This window comes from Mesoplodon bidens (genome assembly GCF_964165515.1).
Source record: "Mesoplodon bidens genome assembly, chromosome: 2".
In the NCBI taxonomy this organism is placed as follows: Eukaryota; Metazoa; Chordata; class Mammalia; order Artiodactyla; family Ziphiidae; genus Mesoplodon; species Mesoplodon bidens.
In genome coordinates, this window is record NC_138177.1 from 34,431,712 (window position 1) to 34,448,629 (window position 16,918).

General features: G+C 42.3%; 1 protein-coding gene across 1 annotated transcript in view; it reads left to right on the top strand.

Annotated features, from left to right (window-relative positions):
* PAPPA2 (pappalysin 2) overlaps positions 1–16,918 on the top strand; it is a gene marked incomplete at both ends in the record, with an annotated part of 293,108 nt that overhangs the window by 126,627 nt on the left and 149,563 nt on the right. The window contains 4 exons of the mRNA XM_081225317.1: positions 3,004–3,125; positions 6,136–6,625; positions 9,668–9,796; positions 12,241–12,332. Of these exons, the coding sequence (XP_081081443.1) occupies positions 3,004–3,125; positions 6,136–6,625; positions 9,668–9,796; positions 12,241–12,332 (833 nt within the window). The remainder of the gene's footprint in view (positions 1–3,003; positions 3,126–6,135; positions 6,626–9,667; positions 9,797–12,240; positions 12,333–16,918) is intronic.

A 16,918-nucleotide genomic window follows, 5' to 3' on the forward strand; every position in this document is an offset into this window, starting at 1 on the left:
CTTGGGGTCAGGACTATTTTTTTGTATCTTTGTCTCTTGGCCTGCCAATAAACAACTAATTCATGTTTATTGAAGAGAATCATTACACCTTAACTTGGTTTTTATTCATCCTTTGCATATTGGTATAATGAATACCAGGAAAATTTTTGTGGAAAAGAGAGAAGGTAGGAAAAGGATGACATCTGACAATTGGTGGGAGGATGGGGGAATGTGGTTTAACTGAAAAGGGCCAGAACCCCATCCACGACCTGCTCTCCGTTTTCAAAACCTACCACTGTGGGCTATTCGGCCCTTGTATGTGTGAGGCACTGTGCGAGGTATTTTACCTGCAATTGTCTTATTTAGTCCTTGCAGCGAGCCCGATCTCTGTTATATAAGTGAGGAATCCGAGGCTTAGAGAAGCACACGGTGGCTACCCCGGGACACCACAGCTGGATAGAGCTGAATTGGGTGTATCCCCTAGAATTGCAGAAATGGAGGACATGGCATAGATTGTTTCTTTGAATTTAGAGCTTTCCCCTTTAGCGGGTGGAGTGTCCCTCATCTGTGTGTCACGCTTCCCTTCTGGGTGTCAGATCCCAACTAGGGAGCTGAATGTCCCTGAAGCATGTTCCTGTGTACTCCAGCTTTGCAGAAAGCCTGGGAGAGAGGACAGGGAGAGACAGGGATGGGAGGAAGCAGGTGAACCATTTTTCAAAGTGGCTTTCCCGGCCTTCTGGGATCTTGGAACCTGTCCTGGACACCTGGTGGACACTTAATGCGTGATTACTTAGACCCCGCAATCCTATAAAGCAGTTTTGATTGTCATCGGCACCCGAGCTCTCATGGGTTCCTTCTGTGAGTCACCATATATCTCTGTGCTGTGTGTAAGAATCCTCTTCCTGCACGTGTGACCTCGTGCAGCTTGGGTTACTCTGGCTGAACAATAGGTCCTCTGTGGGCATGTGCAGACCCATGTTTTACATCAGTTTATGTAACACGTGTAAACAATTTAATCTTTCAATTCTCTCTCTGGTACAAACGTTACGATAAAGCAGACATCAGTGCTGGCTTGCTGCGAGGCTGTTGGCAGAAAAGGCTGCAGTTGGCTTCCTTTTCTCAATGAGGTGGGCTACAGCACTGAGGCCTCCTGACACGTGCATCGGGGAAACTCACGTCACGTACCCCGCGATTTGTGTCACACTCGGAGTTATGTTTACTCCTCCCCAGTAGGTATTTGGAATCCTTATGTCAGAGAGGAGCCCAACCACGCACTAAGCAGCGGCCCCGGAAGAGCCAAGTGCATCAGGGAAATGTGGTTTGGAGTTGCGTCCGCAACAGAAGTGGGCGCTGACTGCAGTCGGGGTTTGGAGTTAACGACACCTTTTGGTTGCCAAAGTACTGGACACTTGATGGTGTTTGGGAACTTGCTCAGAGGAATTAAGAAACTTGTTGTGACTTTAGGCAATTTACTTCATCCCTCTGAGCCTGAGTGTCCTCGTTTGTAAACAGGGTTCTTACAGGGATTAGAAATAATTTATGAAAAGCACCTCGTGGAACAATGCCAGGTATATGCGGTGCTTAATAAATGGGAGCTGGTAGCACGCTTACTACCCTTGTTTAACACGACTCGTTGCAAGACTTTACTTTTCTCCCTCTCCTTGTTGGGAGACCTTGATTTGATGCCTCCGTTTGCAGGTGGATCGTTCACAGTTGGGCTTCCACAACCTATTAAGTGCAAACTAAGCTACCAGGATATATTGTACATCACAGGGAATATAGCCAATGTCGCATAATAGCTGTAAATGGAGTATAACCTTTAAAAATGAATTGCTGTATTGTATACATATAACTTTTGTAATATTGTACAGCACCCGTCCTTCAATAAATTTTAAAAAAAGATTCTAAGTATCAGAGACAGGCCTCATCAAGTGATCTCCCCTTGTTATTCAGCTATTGTTGTCATTACCTCTTCAAGATACGGCACTTGAAGAGCTCTTCATAGGTGTATTAGTAGTCTCAAGGATGCGCATAGAACAAGCTCTCACAGAGGGACTGCTGAGGCCAGTCGGTGTCCTAACTGCTAGGCATAGAAAAATCGAGCTTGGTCTGGATCTGCTCACAGGCAAAGGAGGAGGAATGGGAATGGGGATTCTCAACACCACAGATCAGTGCCCTACAATGGGAGCCAGAATGTACACTGGGTGCCCAGAAAAGAGAGTGCTGGCCATCCAGAGGAGTCAGGCTAAGTGCCACTGCAAAGGTTACATTTGCATGGGTTTTGAAGGATGAGTAGGAGCTTGCAGAGCTCCTACAGAGAAGCTTAGAAAGCCTCTTTAGCCAGAGAGAGAACAGCAGGTTTCACAGAGTTATGTGAAGGGTATGATGTATTTGTGAAATGGTGATTAGTTATTGTGATGGGACCATAAATGAAATTCATGAAGGGACTGAAGTAGGTAAGGCTGGAGCTATCCTCTGAAGGACGCTGAATCATGGTAAGCAGTTTAGATGTATCCCTATAGGCAATGGAGAGCCAAGGAGTGTTACATTTCCTATGACTTTTATTGTATGTGTGTGATTAAATGTAGAGAGTTAAAACATAAGACCACATATAACTGATATGTTTACTGTGAAAATTGTTGTCTGTTTCAGTTGGGGGAATGCGAGGAGGCTTTGGATGACTTATTGAGAGTCAGAGTATAAGTCGTTTTATGTTGAAAGATTCAGATTGTAATTATTTTATGTTGACTGGATAGAAGGCCTCTTTCATCTCCACAGGCCTCCTTTATGACTTAGTTAAATTCTTCTGCTTCATAACCTTGAGATTTTCATGTCACTATGAATTTTGCAGAGATGAGGTCTACACAGGAAGGAAATGAGTTGAGAAATAGTTGTGTTCTCAGTTTCCCACTAAGGCCTCACTCCCTATTGCCACTCCCATGCCCCAAAGGTCTTGTGAATTTCGTTATCCCAATTCCTCTGATCTATTCTCCCCATCTCTACCCCTGCCCATTGTTTTCCCAGGGTCCCGGGCAGCGTGTGTGGTGCCTGCACTGAAGATGGGACATTCCGTCAGTACGTGCACACAGCTTCCTCCCGGCGCGTGTGTGACTCCTCGGGTTACTGGACCCCAGAGGAGGCTGTGGGTAAAGGACCATGACTTTTTCATTTACACCTTGGTGGTCAAGGTGGACATGGGGGGTGGAGGTAAAGGTGGAGCGGTGGCATGGTGAGAAAAAGGTAGTGTGCCTGTGCGCGCGTGTGCGCGCGTATGTGTGTGTGATGTGCCGGAAATCTCCAGGGGTCTGGGAATGACTCTGCCTTGTACCTTTGTGTGGATATCCTATGTGTGCTTAACGTGCCAGTGGCTGTGGTGAAGCAGAGGGAAGCATAGAGGACAGAGGGTTGGAGAACTCAGGGGGCGACTTCAGGAGGAGCTATAGCTCAGGCATGTCGTGTTACATGTGCCTGTCAGCCCATGGAGCAGCTTTGCCACATGACTACATAAGCTGATCTCATCCTCCCCTCTGTCAGGAGGCTAATAGAGAACACGTTGCAGGGAACACTCATACACACTGACTGAGCCAGTTTGGGTGCGGTGGGGTGGACTAGGTGTTCCAAACTGATCATTCTCATCTATGCTGTTTTATGAGTCTATTAATCACTGGTACTGGTTGTGCTTTGGATGTCATCTAAGCTAGGCTCTAGGAGGGGGAAAACGTTTTTAGCTGTCCCCTTTCCTGTCCCACCCCCAACTTCTCAGTTACATATTCACTCACCTACGTATAACAGTGCCTCTATGACAAAATAGAGCACGAATGCTACCCCAATTCAAGTCCAAAACATGCTACTGACATGAGTTTTAGCACCTTCTGATGAATGGCTTGACTTCTTCTATCATCACCATCTTCAATGTTTACCTAGTCATCACCTTTCTCTTTTTCTTATATTTATTAAGAGCCTAAAAATGACTCAGTAAGACGTTTTGGACAGGGTCCTATTTGAATTAGTTTGTAGCCTCTGATAAGAAAAAAAAAGGAGAACATTGGTCTAAGAGTCTATAGCATCCCCTTGGGCTCCCAGTTACTCAAATGACAGGAGCCTTGAGGAGGAATCTGGGGGGAGACAATTGACTTCATTGATCATATAGAACTTTTTTCAAATGATTTTTCAGGGAAGAATGGAAGGTGACTATAAAATTTACATTGGCACTGAGTAAGACTCATTTAGAGATTGGCATTTCATAAAAGGCCATTTTTGTGGCAAACAGTTCGTCCTGTGCTAGTGTTTTAATGCCCATTTGACTCTCTGGCCCTGCACTTTTTTTCTTTTTAATGCTTGGAAAAATTTAAAGTTATCTGGTAGAGGTGAAAGGAATTAGAAGTTCTGGGTTCTGACTCTTGTACTGTGTCTCCAGGCATACCAAATCAACTTCTAGGGCCTCCACTTCATCTCTTTACATGAGATCATAATAAAAACTTTCTGACAGACAGTGCTGCTATTGAGTTGGCTTCCAGGGGCCTTTACTGTGCTAGTATTGGGGGATGCCTATTGGAAAATACTGCGAGGAAATACTGGTATTCCTTTGCTTTGGACAGGTGAAGAATCAAGTCATATTTTAAATGTATAAAATGAAAGGAATTGATTCCCCAGCAGAGCACACACAAACACATATATTTGCAGATATGATCAAAATGTATTTAATGACACTTAATGGACACTTATTGACCACCAACTACATTCTGAATGCTATGAGGAATAGAAAACTGAACCAGACATATTCCCTGCTTAATATCATCTTCTTGGAGAGAACTTCCCTGTCTCCCTGATCTAAAATAGCCCCCAGCCTCACACCATTATTCTCTAGTCCTTTATCCTCCTTTATTTTTCTTCAGAGATGACGTTATTATACTGATGCCTCTTTATTTATTGTTGTACCTATCACCCTATGGTAAGATATATGTGGTCAAGACTTTTGTCTCTCTTGTTCACTACTCTATCTCTGATACCTAGATTTGTGCTAGGTGCGAAAGAGGTACACAGTCAATTTTTATTGTATTAATAAATGAATGGATTCACAATACAGGGAAGAAACAATAGGGATCATAAGATGTAACACACACACACACATTTGAACTTATTTCCTTTGGGCTTTGGAACATTATTTTCCAAATCCTGAAGGGCTAAGTCATTCTATTTTTGCAAATGTAGTTTGCAAATATTTCTAAGGAACACTGTATAGATCTTCTACACTGATCTAGTAAGGCAGAGGTTAAATAGTGCTTATTTTATAAATGAGGAAATTGAGGCTTAGATAAACTGGCCACAGTCACACAGCTAATGCATAGCACCAATTACAGCCTAACTACTGCTTCCTAATTTAGAAGTTTTCTTTCAATTCCCCTCATAGGAGAAACCACCTTGTATAGATTATTTCCACAGAGCTGACTTTATGTTTGTGATATTTGATTTTTCACCATTATATTTTTACTTGGCTACTGAATCTCCATTTTTTTCCACTCAAGAATAGTGTTTCTTTTTCCTGCCTGCAATTTCCTCTGTGTAGTGCTCTACTGGCTTACATGTATTTGAACTAAAAGGGAAGTTTCAATGTATGGTTTTAAAGTTTGGCTAACAGTCCATTGGAAGGATTGCTAAGGTATGATCTTAGGGTATCAAAGAAGTTTTGTGAAAAGCCTAAGTAAACATTGTAGCAACAGCCTGAAACAAACATTGGCCTGATTAGTAAGTAAAACAGGGCTTTAGAAGCATTAATTTATCATAAATTATTAGTAAACTAAGTACAAATAATTCTCTTCTGCTCAAGGATTCTTTAAGGACACGATTTACCTTACCTGTATCGGCCTCATGTTTCCACCTAGGCTCTGGGTCACTCCATTCTGAATGCCATGCTGGATTTCTCTTGTTAAAAGGCACCAGGAAGTGGTGATTTGGAGCATAGTACTTTTGAATTGTTACACCTCTGTCTTCAGTAATACTTAAGGTCTAACCTACTAAGCTGACCAGCTTCTCTAAGAATTTGCTCAAAGTTCTCTTCTGCTTCATTCTTTCTTCTGGCCCTTGATAGGGGCGGCTCATTTTCAGACTTTTAATGGTGATTCCTGATGCGTCTGTCTTTCTGCTCATCTCCCTCAGGGCCTCCAGACGTGGATCAACCTTGTGAGCCAAGCTTGCAGGCCTGGAGTCCTGAGCTCCACCTGTACCACATGAACATGACGGTCCCCTGCCCTGCAGAAGGCTGTAGCCTGGAGCTGCTCTTCCAGCACCCAGTCCAAGCTGACACTCTCACCCTATGGGTCACCTACCTCTCCATGGACTCCTCCCAGGCGCTTTTTGACACAGAGATCTTGCTGGAACACCAGGAGTCCGTGCACCTAGGCCCCTTCGACACTTTCTGTGACACCCCACTCACTATCAAACTGCACGTTGATGGGAAAGTCTTGGGGGTGAAAGTCTACACCTTTGATGAGCGGATGGAGATTGATGCAGCGCTCCTGACTTCTCAGCCCCACAGTCCCTTGTGTTCTGGCTGCAGGCCCGTGAGGTACCAGGTCCTCCGTGAACCCCCATTTGCCAGTGGCTTGCCCATGGTGGTGACACATCCTCACAGGAAATTCACAGACGTGTGAGTTGGGCAGTAGGGCTTTCTAAACCACGGGGCTTCCTGAGGCTTTGGGAGTGGGTTTGGCTTCCTTTTTCTCCATTTTTTAATATTATGATATGCCCTTATTTGGAGAAATGTTCAGACTCTCAGAAGGGGTTTTATCCTAAAGTGGCGTCTCTGAGATGAACAAAAGTATTTCCCAGAAGGGGCAAGCAGGTGTTCTGACTGATGATGCCATCTTTATGATTATGGAAAAAAGAGGTTAGTATTTGATACGTTTCAGTTGGACTGAAAGTATTAATTGCCATAAATAAGTTGATCAGAGTCAGATACTCCTATCTGGTAACACAATTTGATTTTAGATCCTTGCTTTTAAATAACTTTTAAATCTGCCACAGCTCCTGTACCATTCAAAGGTTACAGTCACCTCTTCTACAGCTAAGCAGAGAAGCCAAGGGTCCTGCAGACACTATACTCTACTTTCATGACTCATTCATTTTTCTTTCCTCCCTCCCTCCCTCTCTCTTTCCTTCTTTTCCAACCCTCCTCTTTCTCTTTCTTCTGTTCTTTCTACATTTAGTGAGTTCTTAAGTGCTCCTGGCACTGTGTGCTCAGTGGTGGGGACACAGACTAAGATAAGATCATTGGCTTAAAGAGTTCAATGTCTATAGAGCAGGAGGCTGGTATCTCTAAAGGCAAATTTTCCTCACCTCATAATTTTCCTCAGAGGCTGCCCTGAGGGCAGAACTCAGGGTAAAACAAAAGTTTTATCAAAGGTTCTATATTGGTTAGTTTTCACTGCATTAGAAATCATCACAAAACATAGTGAGTTAAAACAACAAACACTATTTCTCATGGTTCTATGGGTTGGCTATGTGTACTCACCTGGACCCGCTTGGCCAGGACTAGGTGGCCCCAGGTGACCTCATGCACGCATTGGAGGCTCAGCTAAGACATTGGCACGGCTGGGAGGATGAAGTTCTCTTTCCCCATTGTCTCTCCTTCACTAGGAGGCTTTGCCTGGGCTTGTTCTCATGCTGGTGGAAGGCTTTCCAGAAGCAGGGATGGCAAGTCCCCAAACACTCACATTTTTCAAGCCTCTGCTTATATTACTCATGACATCATTCCACCAGCCAAAGCAGGTCACAGTCAATTCCAGATTCTGCGGGTGGCAAAATCAATTCTATTTCTTGATGAGAGAAACAGTAAAGTCACATCACAGAAGGGCATGCATCTGGGATGGGAAGAATTTGTGGCCATTTTTCAGTCTGTCACAGCTACAAAAGAGTAGAGAAAAATGTTCACCTTGAATTTTACTACATTTTCCCTCATATTAGCTCTATGAATTAGAACTAGAAGACAGTGAAATGGTCAAAAAGCTCATGCAAAATAGGAAGATAGATCATGGGATGGATTTGAAAAGAAAAAATATATTTTTGGGGGGTTTCTTTAGTAAGGCAGTTAAAATGATACTTGTTAGATATCTAACTTGATATACACGCATGCATGCGTGCACACACACACACACGTACACACAACCTTTAAGGTCAATAATATCCCATTTTATAGATGAGAGAACTAAGTCTTAACTTTAATTTGGTTGAACAGAGCTCGTAAGTGGCAAGCTCAAGATTAAAATCCAATTTTCTGACTGAGTCTCATTTTGGTTCCCTTTCCTTAGTAACCCATTACCTTTTACAAACTCAGCTCATTGAAGGTCGGGGCTACCTGCTGCTGAGTTTTCTCCCCAAGAAGCGTAAACATATCCTGACACTTCCTTCCAATCCTTTCCCAGCCACAGAGCACTATGAGACTTTTATGCATGGCTGGATGAGAAGTCAGACAGAAACCACCCTGCGAAAGGGAAGCCATCAGGATTGATTAGGATATAAAACTGGTTTTGCTTTTGAAATATCTGGTGCTCTGATGAGGAGTGCTTCCCTACAGAAATTTGGAAATTTATGTCTTTCATATTTATGTGTCTTTCCTACTAAAATAACTAAGAGCCAGTACAGAGGTGTTTAAAGGTGTTTTTGAAACCCCACGACATTTCCTGTTTGCTGGTTGCAGCATCAAGCGAAAGAGTAGAGGCTTTGTGGTTGAGTCGAAGAGTGTGTTAAAGAAGAGAGGGTCTTGGCAGGAGATCTGTGGGCACCACTTACGGCAGTCCCAACAGCCCTTTGAGATCCTGTTCTCCTGAGTCACTCCCATCCTAGCTTGACTTTAGTGGTACTTTTCCAATTAGGGCAGGCACTGGACAAAAATTAAGTTGAGGGCAGAATTTGTCTTTGGAACCAGCAACCTCCCTCTTGAGTCCCTTCCCCCTTGCAAATGTTCAGTCTCTCACGTTCTCCACTTGATCAGTGCACTTGGGCTCTAGATAGAATCAGATAAACTCCTTCTACCTCTAGTGTCAACTGATAAAACTCCATTCCTGGTTTATATGTATTTTGGAGGTTTGGAGGTGGGGAGTCATTTAATGCATTTCCAGTTGTGGAATTTCTTGCATCCACATGATGATGGAAGGTGTTCTCACCTCCTTCTAGGACAGAGTGGCTTTTCCTCGTAAGCATTCTGCCTCCTCAAGACAAGAATTCTCTTGAGAGACAAGAAAACTCTGATTCACAGACCCAAGAAGGGCCTTGCTGAGACCAAACTCTGAAACTTTCATCTTCAGTTTCTATGACTACTTGAATGATACAGAAGACTAGGTTTTCAATAGTTGGTGGTTTTCTGAGTGTGTGTATGTAACATGGTAAAGATACACTCGAAATACCGTCCTCTTAGATTGCGTAGGACTGTGAGTTCAGTTTTAATTCAGCAAGCATTGGTTGTACATTCACTATGTGGAATGTACTGGGAATACAGAACTGAATATGGTTCCAAACATTCTGCTGTTCTGTAAGACTATATGCCCTGATCTTTGTTTCAAACAGTGTGGCATATGTTTAACATTTATATTCCCTGTAATATTTATTTTAAACTCCTGCAAACCATCTGAAAGGGACCCAGGGGGTGCCCCACTTCCTGGATATGGTAGTTACAGCCCATTGGTTTCCACAGGGAGGTCACACCTGGGCAGATGTATCGGTACCAAGTTCAAGCTGCAGCTGGAGCAGAACTGGGAGAAGCTTCGCCTCCTCTGAGCCACATCCATGGAGCTCCTTACTGTGGAGATGGGAAGGTTGCAAGGTGAGGACATACTGTATGCCTGGTATTGTGTGAGGGAGGATGCCCTGCCCTGCTTGGACAAGGAGGGTTAGCCTCAAGTTTCAGCTTGACTGGTTTGGGAAATGTAAGGGGCAGGGCACTATGTGATTCAAGTATTAAACAAAATCTAGGACCTAGTAGATATCTTGAGTGGTCAGTCACATCTCTACCTAGTTAAGGCTGGGCCCACTTTTATTTAGAGCTCACCCCAGTCATAGATATTGGGGTTGATTCTGTGGGGACCCTCTTCAGGTTTCAGAGAACAACTGCTGGACAGTGATTCAGGGCAGGAATTCATGGTGGAGAAGGTTACTTGCCAAACGATGCTGAAGGAGGATGTGAGGATAGCTTTTGGATCAGCTGCCTGTCTTGTACTACTAATGAGCTGTGTGACCTGAGGAAAATCAGTATAGCTTTCTGAGCTTCACTTGCTCATTTGATCCCTGGAAGATCTGATTGTAATGTAATTTCCAGCTATTCCATAAATGGAACCACTTCTTTGATTTCTTAACATGCCATATTCATTTTTCCCTTACCCTTTAGTGACATCAATCTAGAGGACTAATTCATTCTGGTTTGCCTGGGACTTGCCGGAATTTAGCACTGAATACTTCCATGTCCCAGTGATCACCCTATATTAACCTGTTCTGAATGCTTATCTAACCTAATATGTTACTTACATAAAGCTGCTGGGAGTAAGAGATTAGAAGACTAGCCACCGTGATTTGTCTTAGATCCTGCATCCTAATAAGATGACTTTTTTTTTTTTTTTGTGGTACGCGGGCCTCTCAGTGTTGTGGCCTCTCCCGTTGTGGAGCACAGGCTCCGGATGCGCAGGCGCAGTGGCCATGGGTCACAGGCCCAGCCGCTCCACGGCATGTGGGATCTTCCTGGACCGGGGCACGAACCCGCGTCCCCTGAATTGGCAGGCGGACTCTCAACCACTGAGCCACCAGGGAAGCCCAAGATGACTTATTTTTAATGTCTCAGATCAAGGAAAAGTACCTTACACCTTTTTTTTTTTTTTTTGGCCACACTGCACGGCTCGTGGGATCTTAGTTCCCCAACCAGGGATTGAACTAGGGCCCATGGCAATGAAAGCACCGAGTCTTAACCATTGGACCGACAGGGAGTTCCCAGTATCTTATATCTCGAAGACCTAATAGAAAGCAATCTGTAGCCTTTCTTGGGGTTTCATCCCATTGTTTAGTAATTACTAAATATTGTTTATCTTCAATCTTCTAAGATTTCTAAGCTTTACTGTAAGTCTACTCCTTTTCATAGAAATATAAACACCAAATGTTCACAGACCTCAGAACTGTATCAAGTGACTGAGGTCACTTTAATAGTCAAACCTTGCTAGTTTGCTGCCACCTTCTGCCTTACTCAGTCTCAGCTTGCCCCTCCTCCTCCTCCATCTCAATTAAATATCTCCCTGGGGATGCCTCACATATGCACAGAGCAAATCTGGCTGTTGTTGATGTTCTCCCTGGCTGCCGCATTTTAAGTCTGCTCCCCACTAGTTAAGGTGTCTGCAGGACTAGATTGCCATCACTACCCAGACAGAGTCCTCCTTGAACAAACTACTTGGCTTTATGTCGTAGTGTCTCCTACAGCAGCCCTCCGATGGAGTTTCTCATGCCCTGTTGTGCCACATCTGCCTGCGGAGCTCGGGCAGAAAGAGGCAAGGGCCCTCTTCCTAATCTGATATTACACATTCTAGCCTGGGCTTTGAAACAGCTTCACCTGTAGCAACACCTGCTTGGCTACTGGGCCTCACAAGGCTCTTTATCAAAATGTTCCTTTAAACTCTGCCTGTATTCCCTCTCTGTAAACAGTCATACTTAGTTCTGCCATCCAATGAGAAGATATTTCTGAATTGCAGCTTTGTCTCAGCTAGAGGCACTCCATTACACATAAAGCAGGAAGGAGCTGTACAAATCATTTAATCCACTGTTTAAAACGCAGAAACGTGTAGATTCATTCTGGTGGAATCACAGATCCCCAAGAAGTCATCCTCAGATTCTAGTTTAATAAATTTTTACTAGAAGCTAAAAGTTGTCACTTTGGATATCACTTGTCAGTAAGAAAATGGATAGAAAACAAAGCCACACGTAGATGGGCAGGTTTCCTCCTCACTAGATCAGCTAACTACTTTTAGGATTCCCCTCATTATGAGGTTGATAGGTCTTTTCTAGTGTAAGATCATCTTCCGGAAACACTGGCAGGACCCCTGGTGGATCTCCTAATGTGTCTGAACCATGAGCTACTTTTCCTGTAAAAGCATTCTCTTAGCTCCTACTTCTCTCCAGCTTGCATTTTTAAATACATATAAGGAGTTTTAAGAACTTGAAGTGATGGTAACCAAACAAAAAGAATCATTTTATGTATGTATGTATATAAGAATGTACACTTTTACCTTTTAGGAGCCTGGGCGAAGAGTGTGATGATGGAGACCTTTTGAGTGGAGATGGCTGCTCAAGGGCGTGTGAACTAGAGGAAGGTTTCAACTGTGTAGGTGAGTTTAGAAACACCTACCTAGGCTTATGTCCTATTTTTGGAGGGGTCTCTGTGTCTTATTTTTGTGAGCTCTTACTGATAATAACAGTAACATTTGATGTGTCTATTGTGTGCCTGGCACTAATTGTTTCACATATATTTTCCCATTTAATCCCTACAATAAATATGAGGAGGGCTTCCCTGGTGGGGCAGTGGTTGAGAGTCCTCCTGCCGATGCAGGGGACGTGGGTTCGTGCCCCGGTCCAGGAAGATCCCACATGCTGTGGAGCGGCTGGGCCTGTGACCCATGGCTGCTGAGCCTGCACGTCCGGAGCCTGTGCTCTGCAATGGGAGAGGCCACAACAGTGAGAGGCCTGCGTACCGCAAAAAAAAAAAAAAAAAAAATGAAGAGACTAAACGGAGGTACAGAGAGCTTAAATAACTTGCTTTCTCTTATACAGCTAGAAGTGATGACATCAGGATTTGAACTAAGGAAGCAAAGCTCTAGAGTCTACATGTTAAACCACTAGGTCACCCTGCCTCTTAGATTAATGTTACCAAGGATTGCTCTTGGGTCCTCATGTCTTATGTCAGACTGTCAGCCAAGTAGCACAACCCCACAGATTCTACATAAAAATTAGGGTAGGGTACGTTTTAAGCCAAAGGGAGTACAAGATATCTCTTGGTGTCTGTGTTTAATAGATAAGATCATGAAGAATGGCAGAGGGTCATAACATTTCTTAATCCTGGTGAATCACTGGAAATAAATTATTACTAGGTGGCTTTGACTCTAGTCTCTTGATACACAGGAAGGCCCTCTAGAACACTTCTCCCAATTCTGATTAAAACCGTCAACAGGCTTCTTTGTAGATTATTTTTCCATTCCCTTATGCACACATTGCAGTGATTCTGTGCAATATACTCATCAAATTACTTTAAAAAGCAGTGCATTTAAAAATATTTTAATGTTTCTAAATCTCAAGATAAAGTCAGGTATGATTATAATTAGGTAGAATTTATTAAGGTATTAAATACTAGACAGAACACACAAATGCCCCTGCTCTCCAGAGCAGAATAAAAAATTATAAAACCTTAGTAGTTTTACATCCATCCGTCTAACAAAACATGTTCAGTGCCCACCATATACCACAAGTCTAATAGAGACCCTTATCCTTTCCTGTGTCCAGCTTCCTTCCCTTATAGAAATCTATCAGTTCTTGAGAGATGGTTCTCTAGCTTTTGCTTACATGCATTTAGCAGTAAACTATGCACCTTGAAAGAGACCATTCTGTTTAAAAGTAGCATTATCTGTTATAAAATTCTTTGCCCCTTTTCTGGTTTGGGAACTGCGACTCAGAGCATTTTAGTGACTCATCCACAGGCATACAATGAGGTCTCTGCAGAGCCAGCACTGGAACTCAGCTTTCCTAATTCTTAATCAAGTGCTTTTTCCTTGCTATGAAACTATAGAGGATAAATTTTTTTCCAGTTTTATTTGACTACCATTCAGATATTTGAAATGCCTCCCCATTATTCTCCTTTCCAATCCAAACATCCCCTCATGTGATTAGGTTTCCAGACCCTTTCCTATTTACCCTAACCTGGCATGCTTCATGTGGTCAATGCCCAGAAAGGAATTCAATACTCCAGTTGTGGTCTGGCTGTGCAGAATACACTGAACTGATTACCTCCCCTCTTCTGTACACAAGTATTTGTTAATGCCACCTCTGTTTGCATCATTTGTTTCTGGTAGCACATAGCGGGCTCAACACACACACACACACACACACACACACACACACACACACACACACACACACACACACACACACACACACACACACACACACACACACACACACACACACACACACACACACACACACACACACACACACACACACACACACACACACACACACACACACACACACACACACACACACACACACACACACACACACACACACACACACACACACACACCCTTCATCAGTGCAGCTCAAGTCTCATTTAACTTAAAAGCAAACCTTACTTTGTTTCTATCACATTTGATTCCATTAAATTTGGCTCATATTTCTTTACCCTCCAACTCCTGGAAGACTATAGCTAAATTATTTTAACTTTACAGGGCAAAGTTAAAATGATCTATTCCACAGTTAGACATTTGTTTCAGTGAGTAATATGCTCATAGTATGCTAAGGATGTAGTTCTATTCCATTATTTCTCAAAAGATTAATTTTGAAGGAACCATTGTGAAATGTGTTGTAAAAGTGGTCTGCTATTTTTTATGGATTTGAAGAAACAGAGGCAAAAATTTTCATAGAAGAAGAACAAAAAACACCCAAAGTTAGCAGAAGGAAAGAAATCATAAAAATCAGATCAGAAATAAATGAAAAAAAAATGAAGGAAACGATAGCAAAGATCAATAAAACGAAAAGCTGATTCTTGGAGAAGATAAACAAAATTGATAAACCATTAGCCAGACTCATCAAGAAAAAAAGGAAGACCCAAATCAATAGAATTAGAAATGAAAAAGGAGAAGTAACAGCTGACACTGCAGAAATACAAAAGATCATGAGAAATTACTACAAGCAACTCTATGCCAATAAAATGGACAACCTGGAAGAAATGGACAAATTCTTAGAAATGCACAACCTGCCGAGACTGAATCAGGAAGAAATAGAAAATATGAACAGACCAATCACAAGCACTGAAATTGAAACTGTGATTAAAAATCTTCCAACAAACAAAAGCCCAGGACCAGATGGCTTCACAGGCGAATTCTATCAAGCATTTAGAGAAGAGCTAACACCTATCCTTCTCAAACTCTTCCAAAATATAGCAGAGGGAGGAGCACTCCCAAACTCATTCTACGAGGCCACCATCACCCTGATACCAAAACCAGACAAGGATGTCACAAAGAAAGAAAACTACAGGCCAATATCACTGATGAACATAGATGCAAAAATCCTCAACAAAATACTAGCAAACAGAATCCAACAGCACATTAAAAGGATCATACACCATCATCAGGTGGGGTTTATTCCAGGAATGCAAGGATTCTTCAATATATGGAAATCAATCAACGTGATACACCATATTAATAAATTGAAGGAGAAAAACCATATTGTCATCTCAATAGAAGCAGAGAAAGCTTTCGACAAAATTCAACACCCATTTATGATAAAAACCCTCCAGAAAGTAGTCATAGAGGGAACTTTCCTCAACATAATAAAGGCTATATATGACAAACCCACAGCCAACATCGTCCTCAATGGTGAAAAACTGAAACCATTTCCATTAAGATCAGGAACAAGACAAGGCTGCCCACTCTCACCACTCTTATTCAACATAGTTTTGGAAGTTTTAGCCACAGCAATCAGGGAAGAAAAGGAAATAAAAGGAATCCAAATTGGAAAAGAAGAAATAAAGCTGTCACTGTTTGCAGATGACATGATACTATACATAGAGAATCCTAAAGATGCTACCAGAAAACTACTAGAGCTAATCAATGAATTTGGTAAAGTAGCAGGATACAAAATTAATGCACAGAAATCTCTGGCATTCCTGTACACTAATGATGAAAAATCTGAAAGTGAAATCAAGAAAACACTCCCATTTACCATTGCAACAAAAAGAATAAAATATCTAGGAATAAACCTACCTAAGGAGACAAAAGACCTCTATGCAGAAAACTATAAGACACTGATGAAAGAAATTAAAAATGATACAAATAGATGGAGAGATATACCATGTTCCTGGATTGGAAGAATCAGTATTGTGAAGATGACTCTACTACCCAAAGCAATCTACAGATTCAGTGCAATCCCTATCAAACTACCACTGGCATTTTTCACAGAACTAGAACAAAAAAATTCAAAATTTGTATGGAAAAACAAAACACCCCAAATCGCCAAAGCAATCTTGAGAATGAAAAACGGAGCTGGAGGAATCAGGCTCCCTGACTTCGGACTATACTACAAAGCTACAGTAATCAAGACAGTGTGGTACTGGCACAAAAACAGAAAGATAGATCAATGGAACAGGATAGAAAGCCCAGAGATAAACCCACGCACATATGGTCAACTTATATTTGATAAAGGAGGCAGGAATGTACAGTGGAGAAAGGACAGCCTCTTCAATAAGTGGTGCTGGGAAAACTGGACAGGGACATGTAAAAGTATGAGATTAGATCATTCCCTAACACCATACACAAAAATAAGCTCAAAATGGATTAAAGACCTAAATGTAAGGCCAGACACTGTCAAACTCTTAGAGGAAAACATAGGCAGAATACTCTATGACATAAATCACAGCAAGATCCTTTTTGACCCACCTCCTAGAGAAATGGAAATAAAAACAAAAATAAACAAATGGGACCTGATGAAACTTCAAACCTTTTGCACGGCAAAGGAAACCATAAACAAGACCAAAAGACAACCCTCAGAATGGGAGAAAATATTTGCAAATGAAGCAACTGACAAAGGATTAATCTCCAAAATTTATAAGCAGCTCATGCAGCTCAATAGCAAAAAAACAAACAACCCAATCCAAAAATGGGCAGAAGACCTAAATAGACATTTCTCCAAAGAAGATATACAG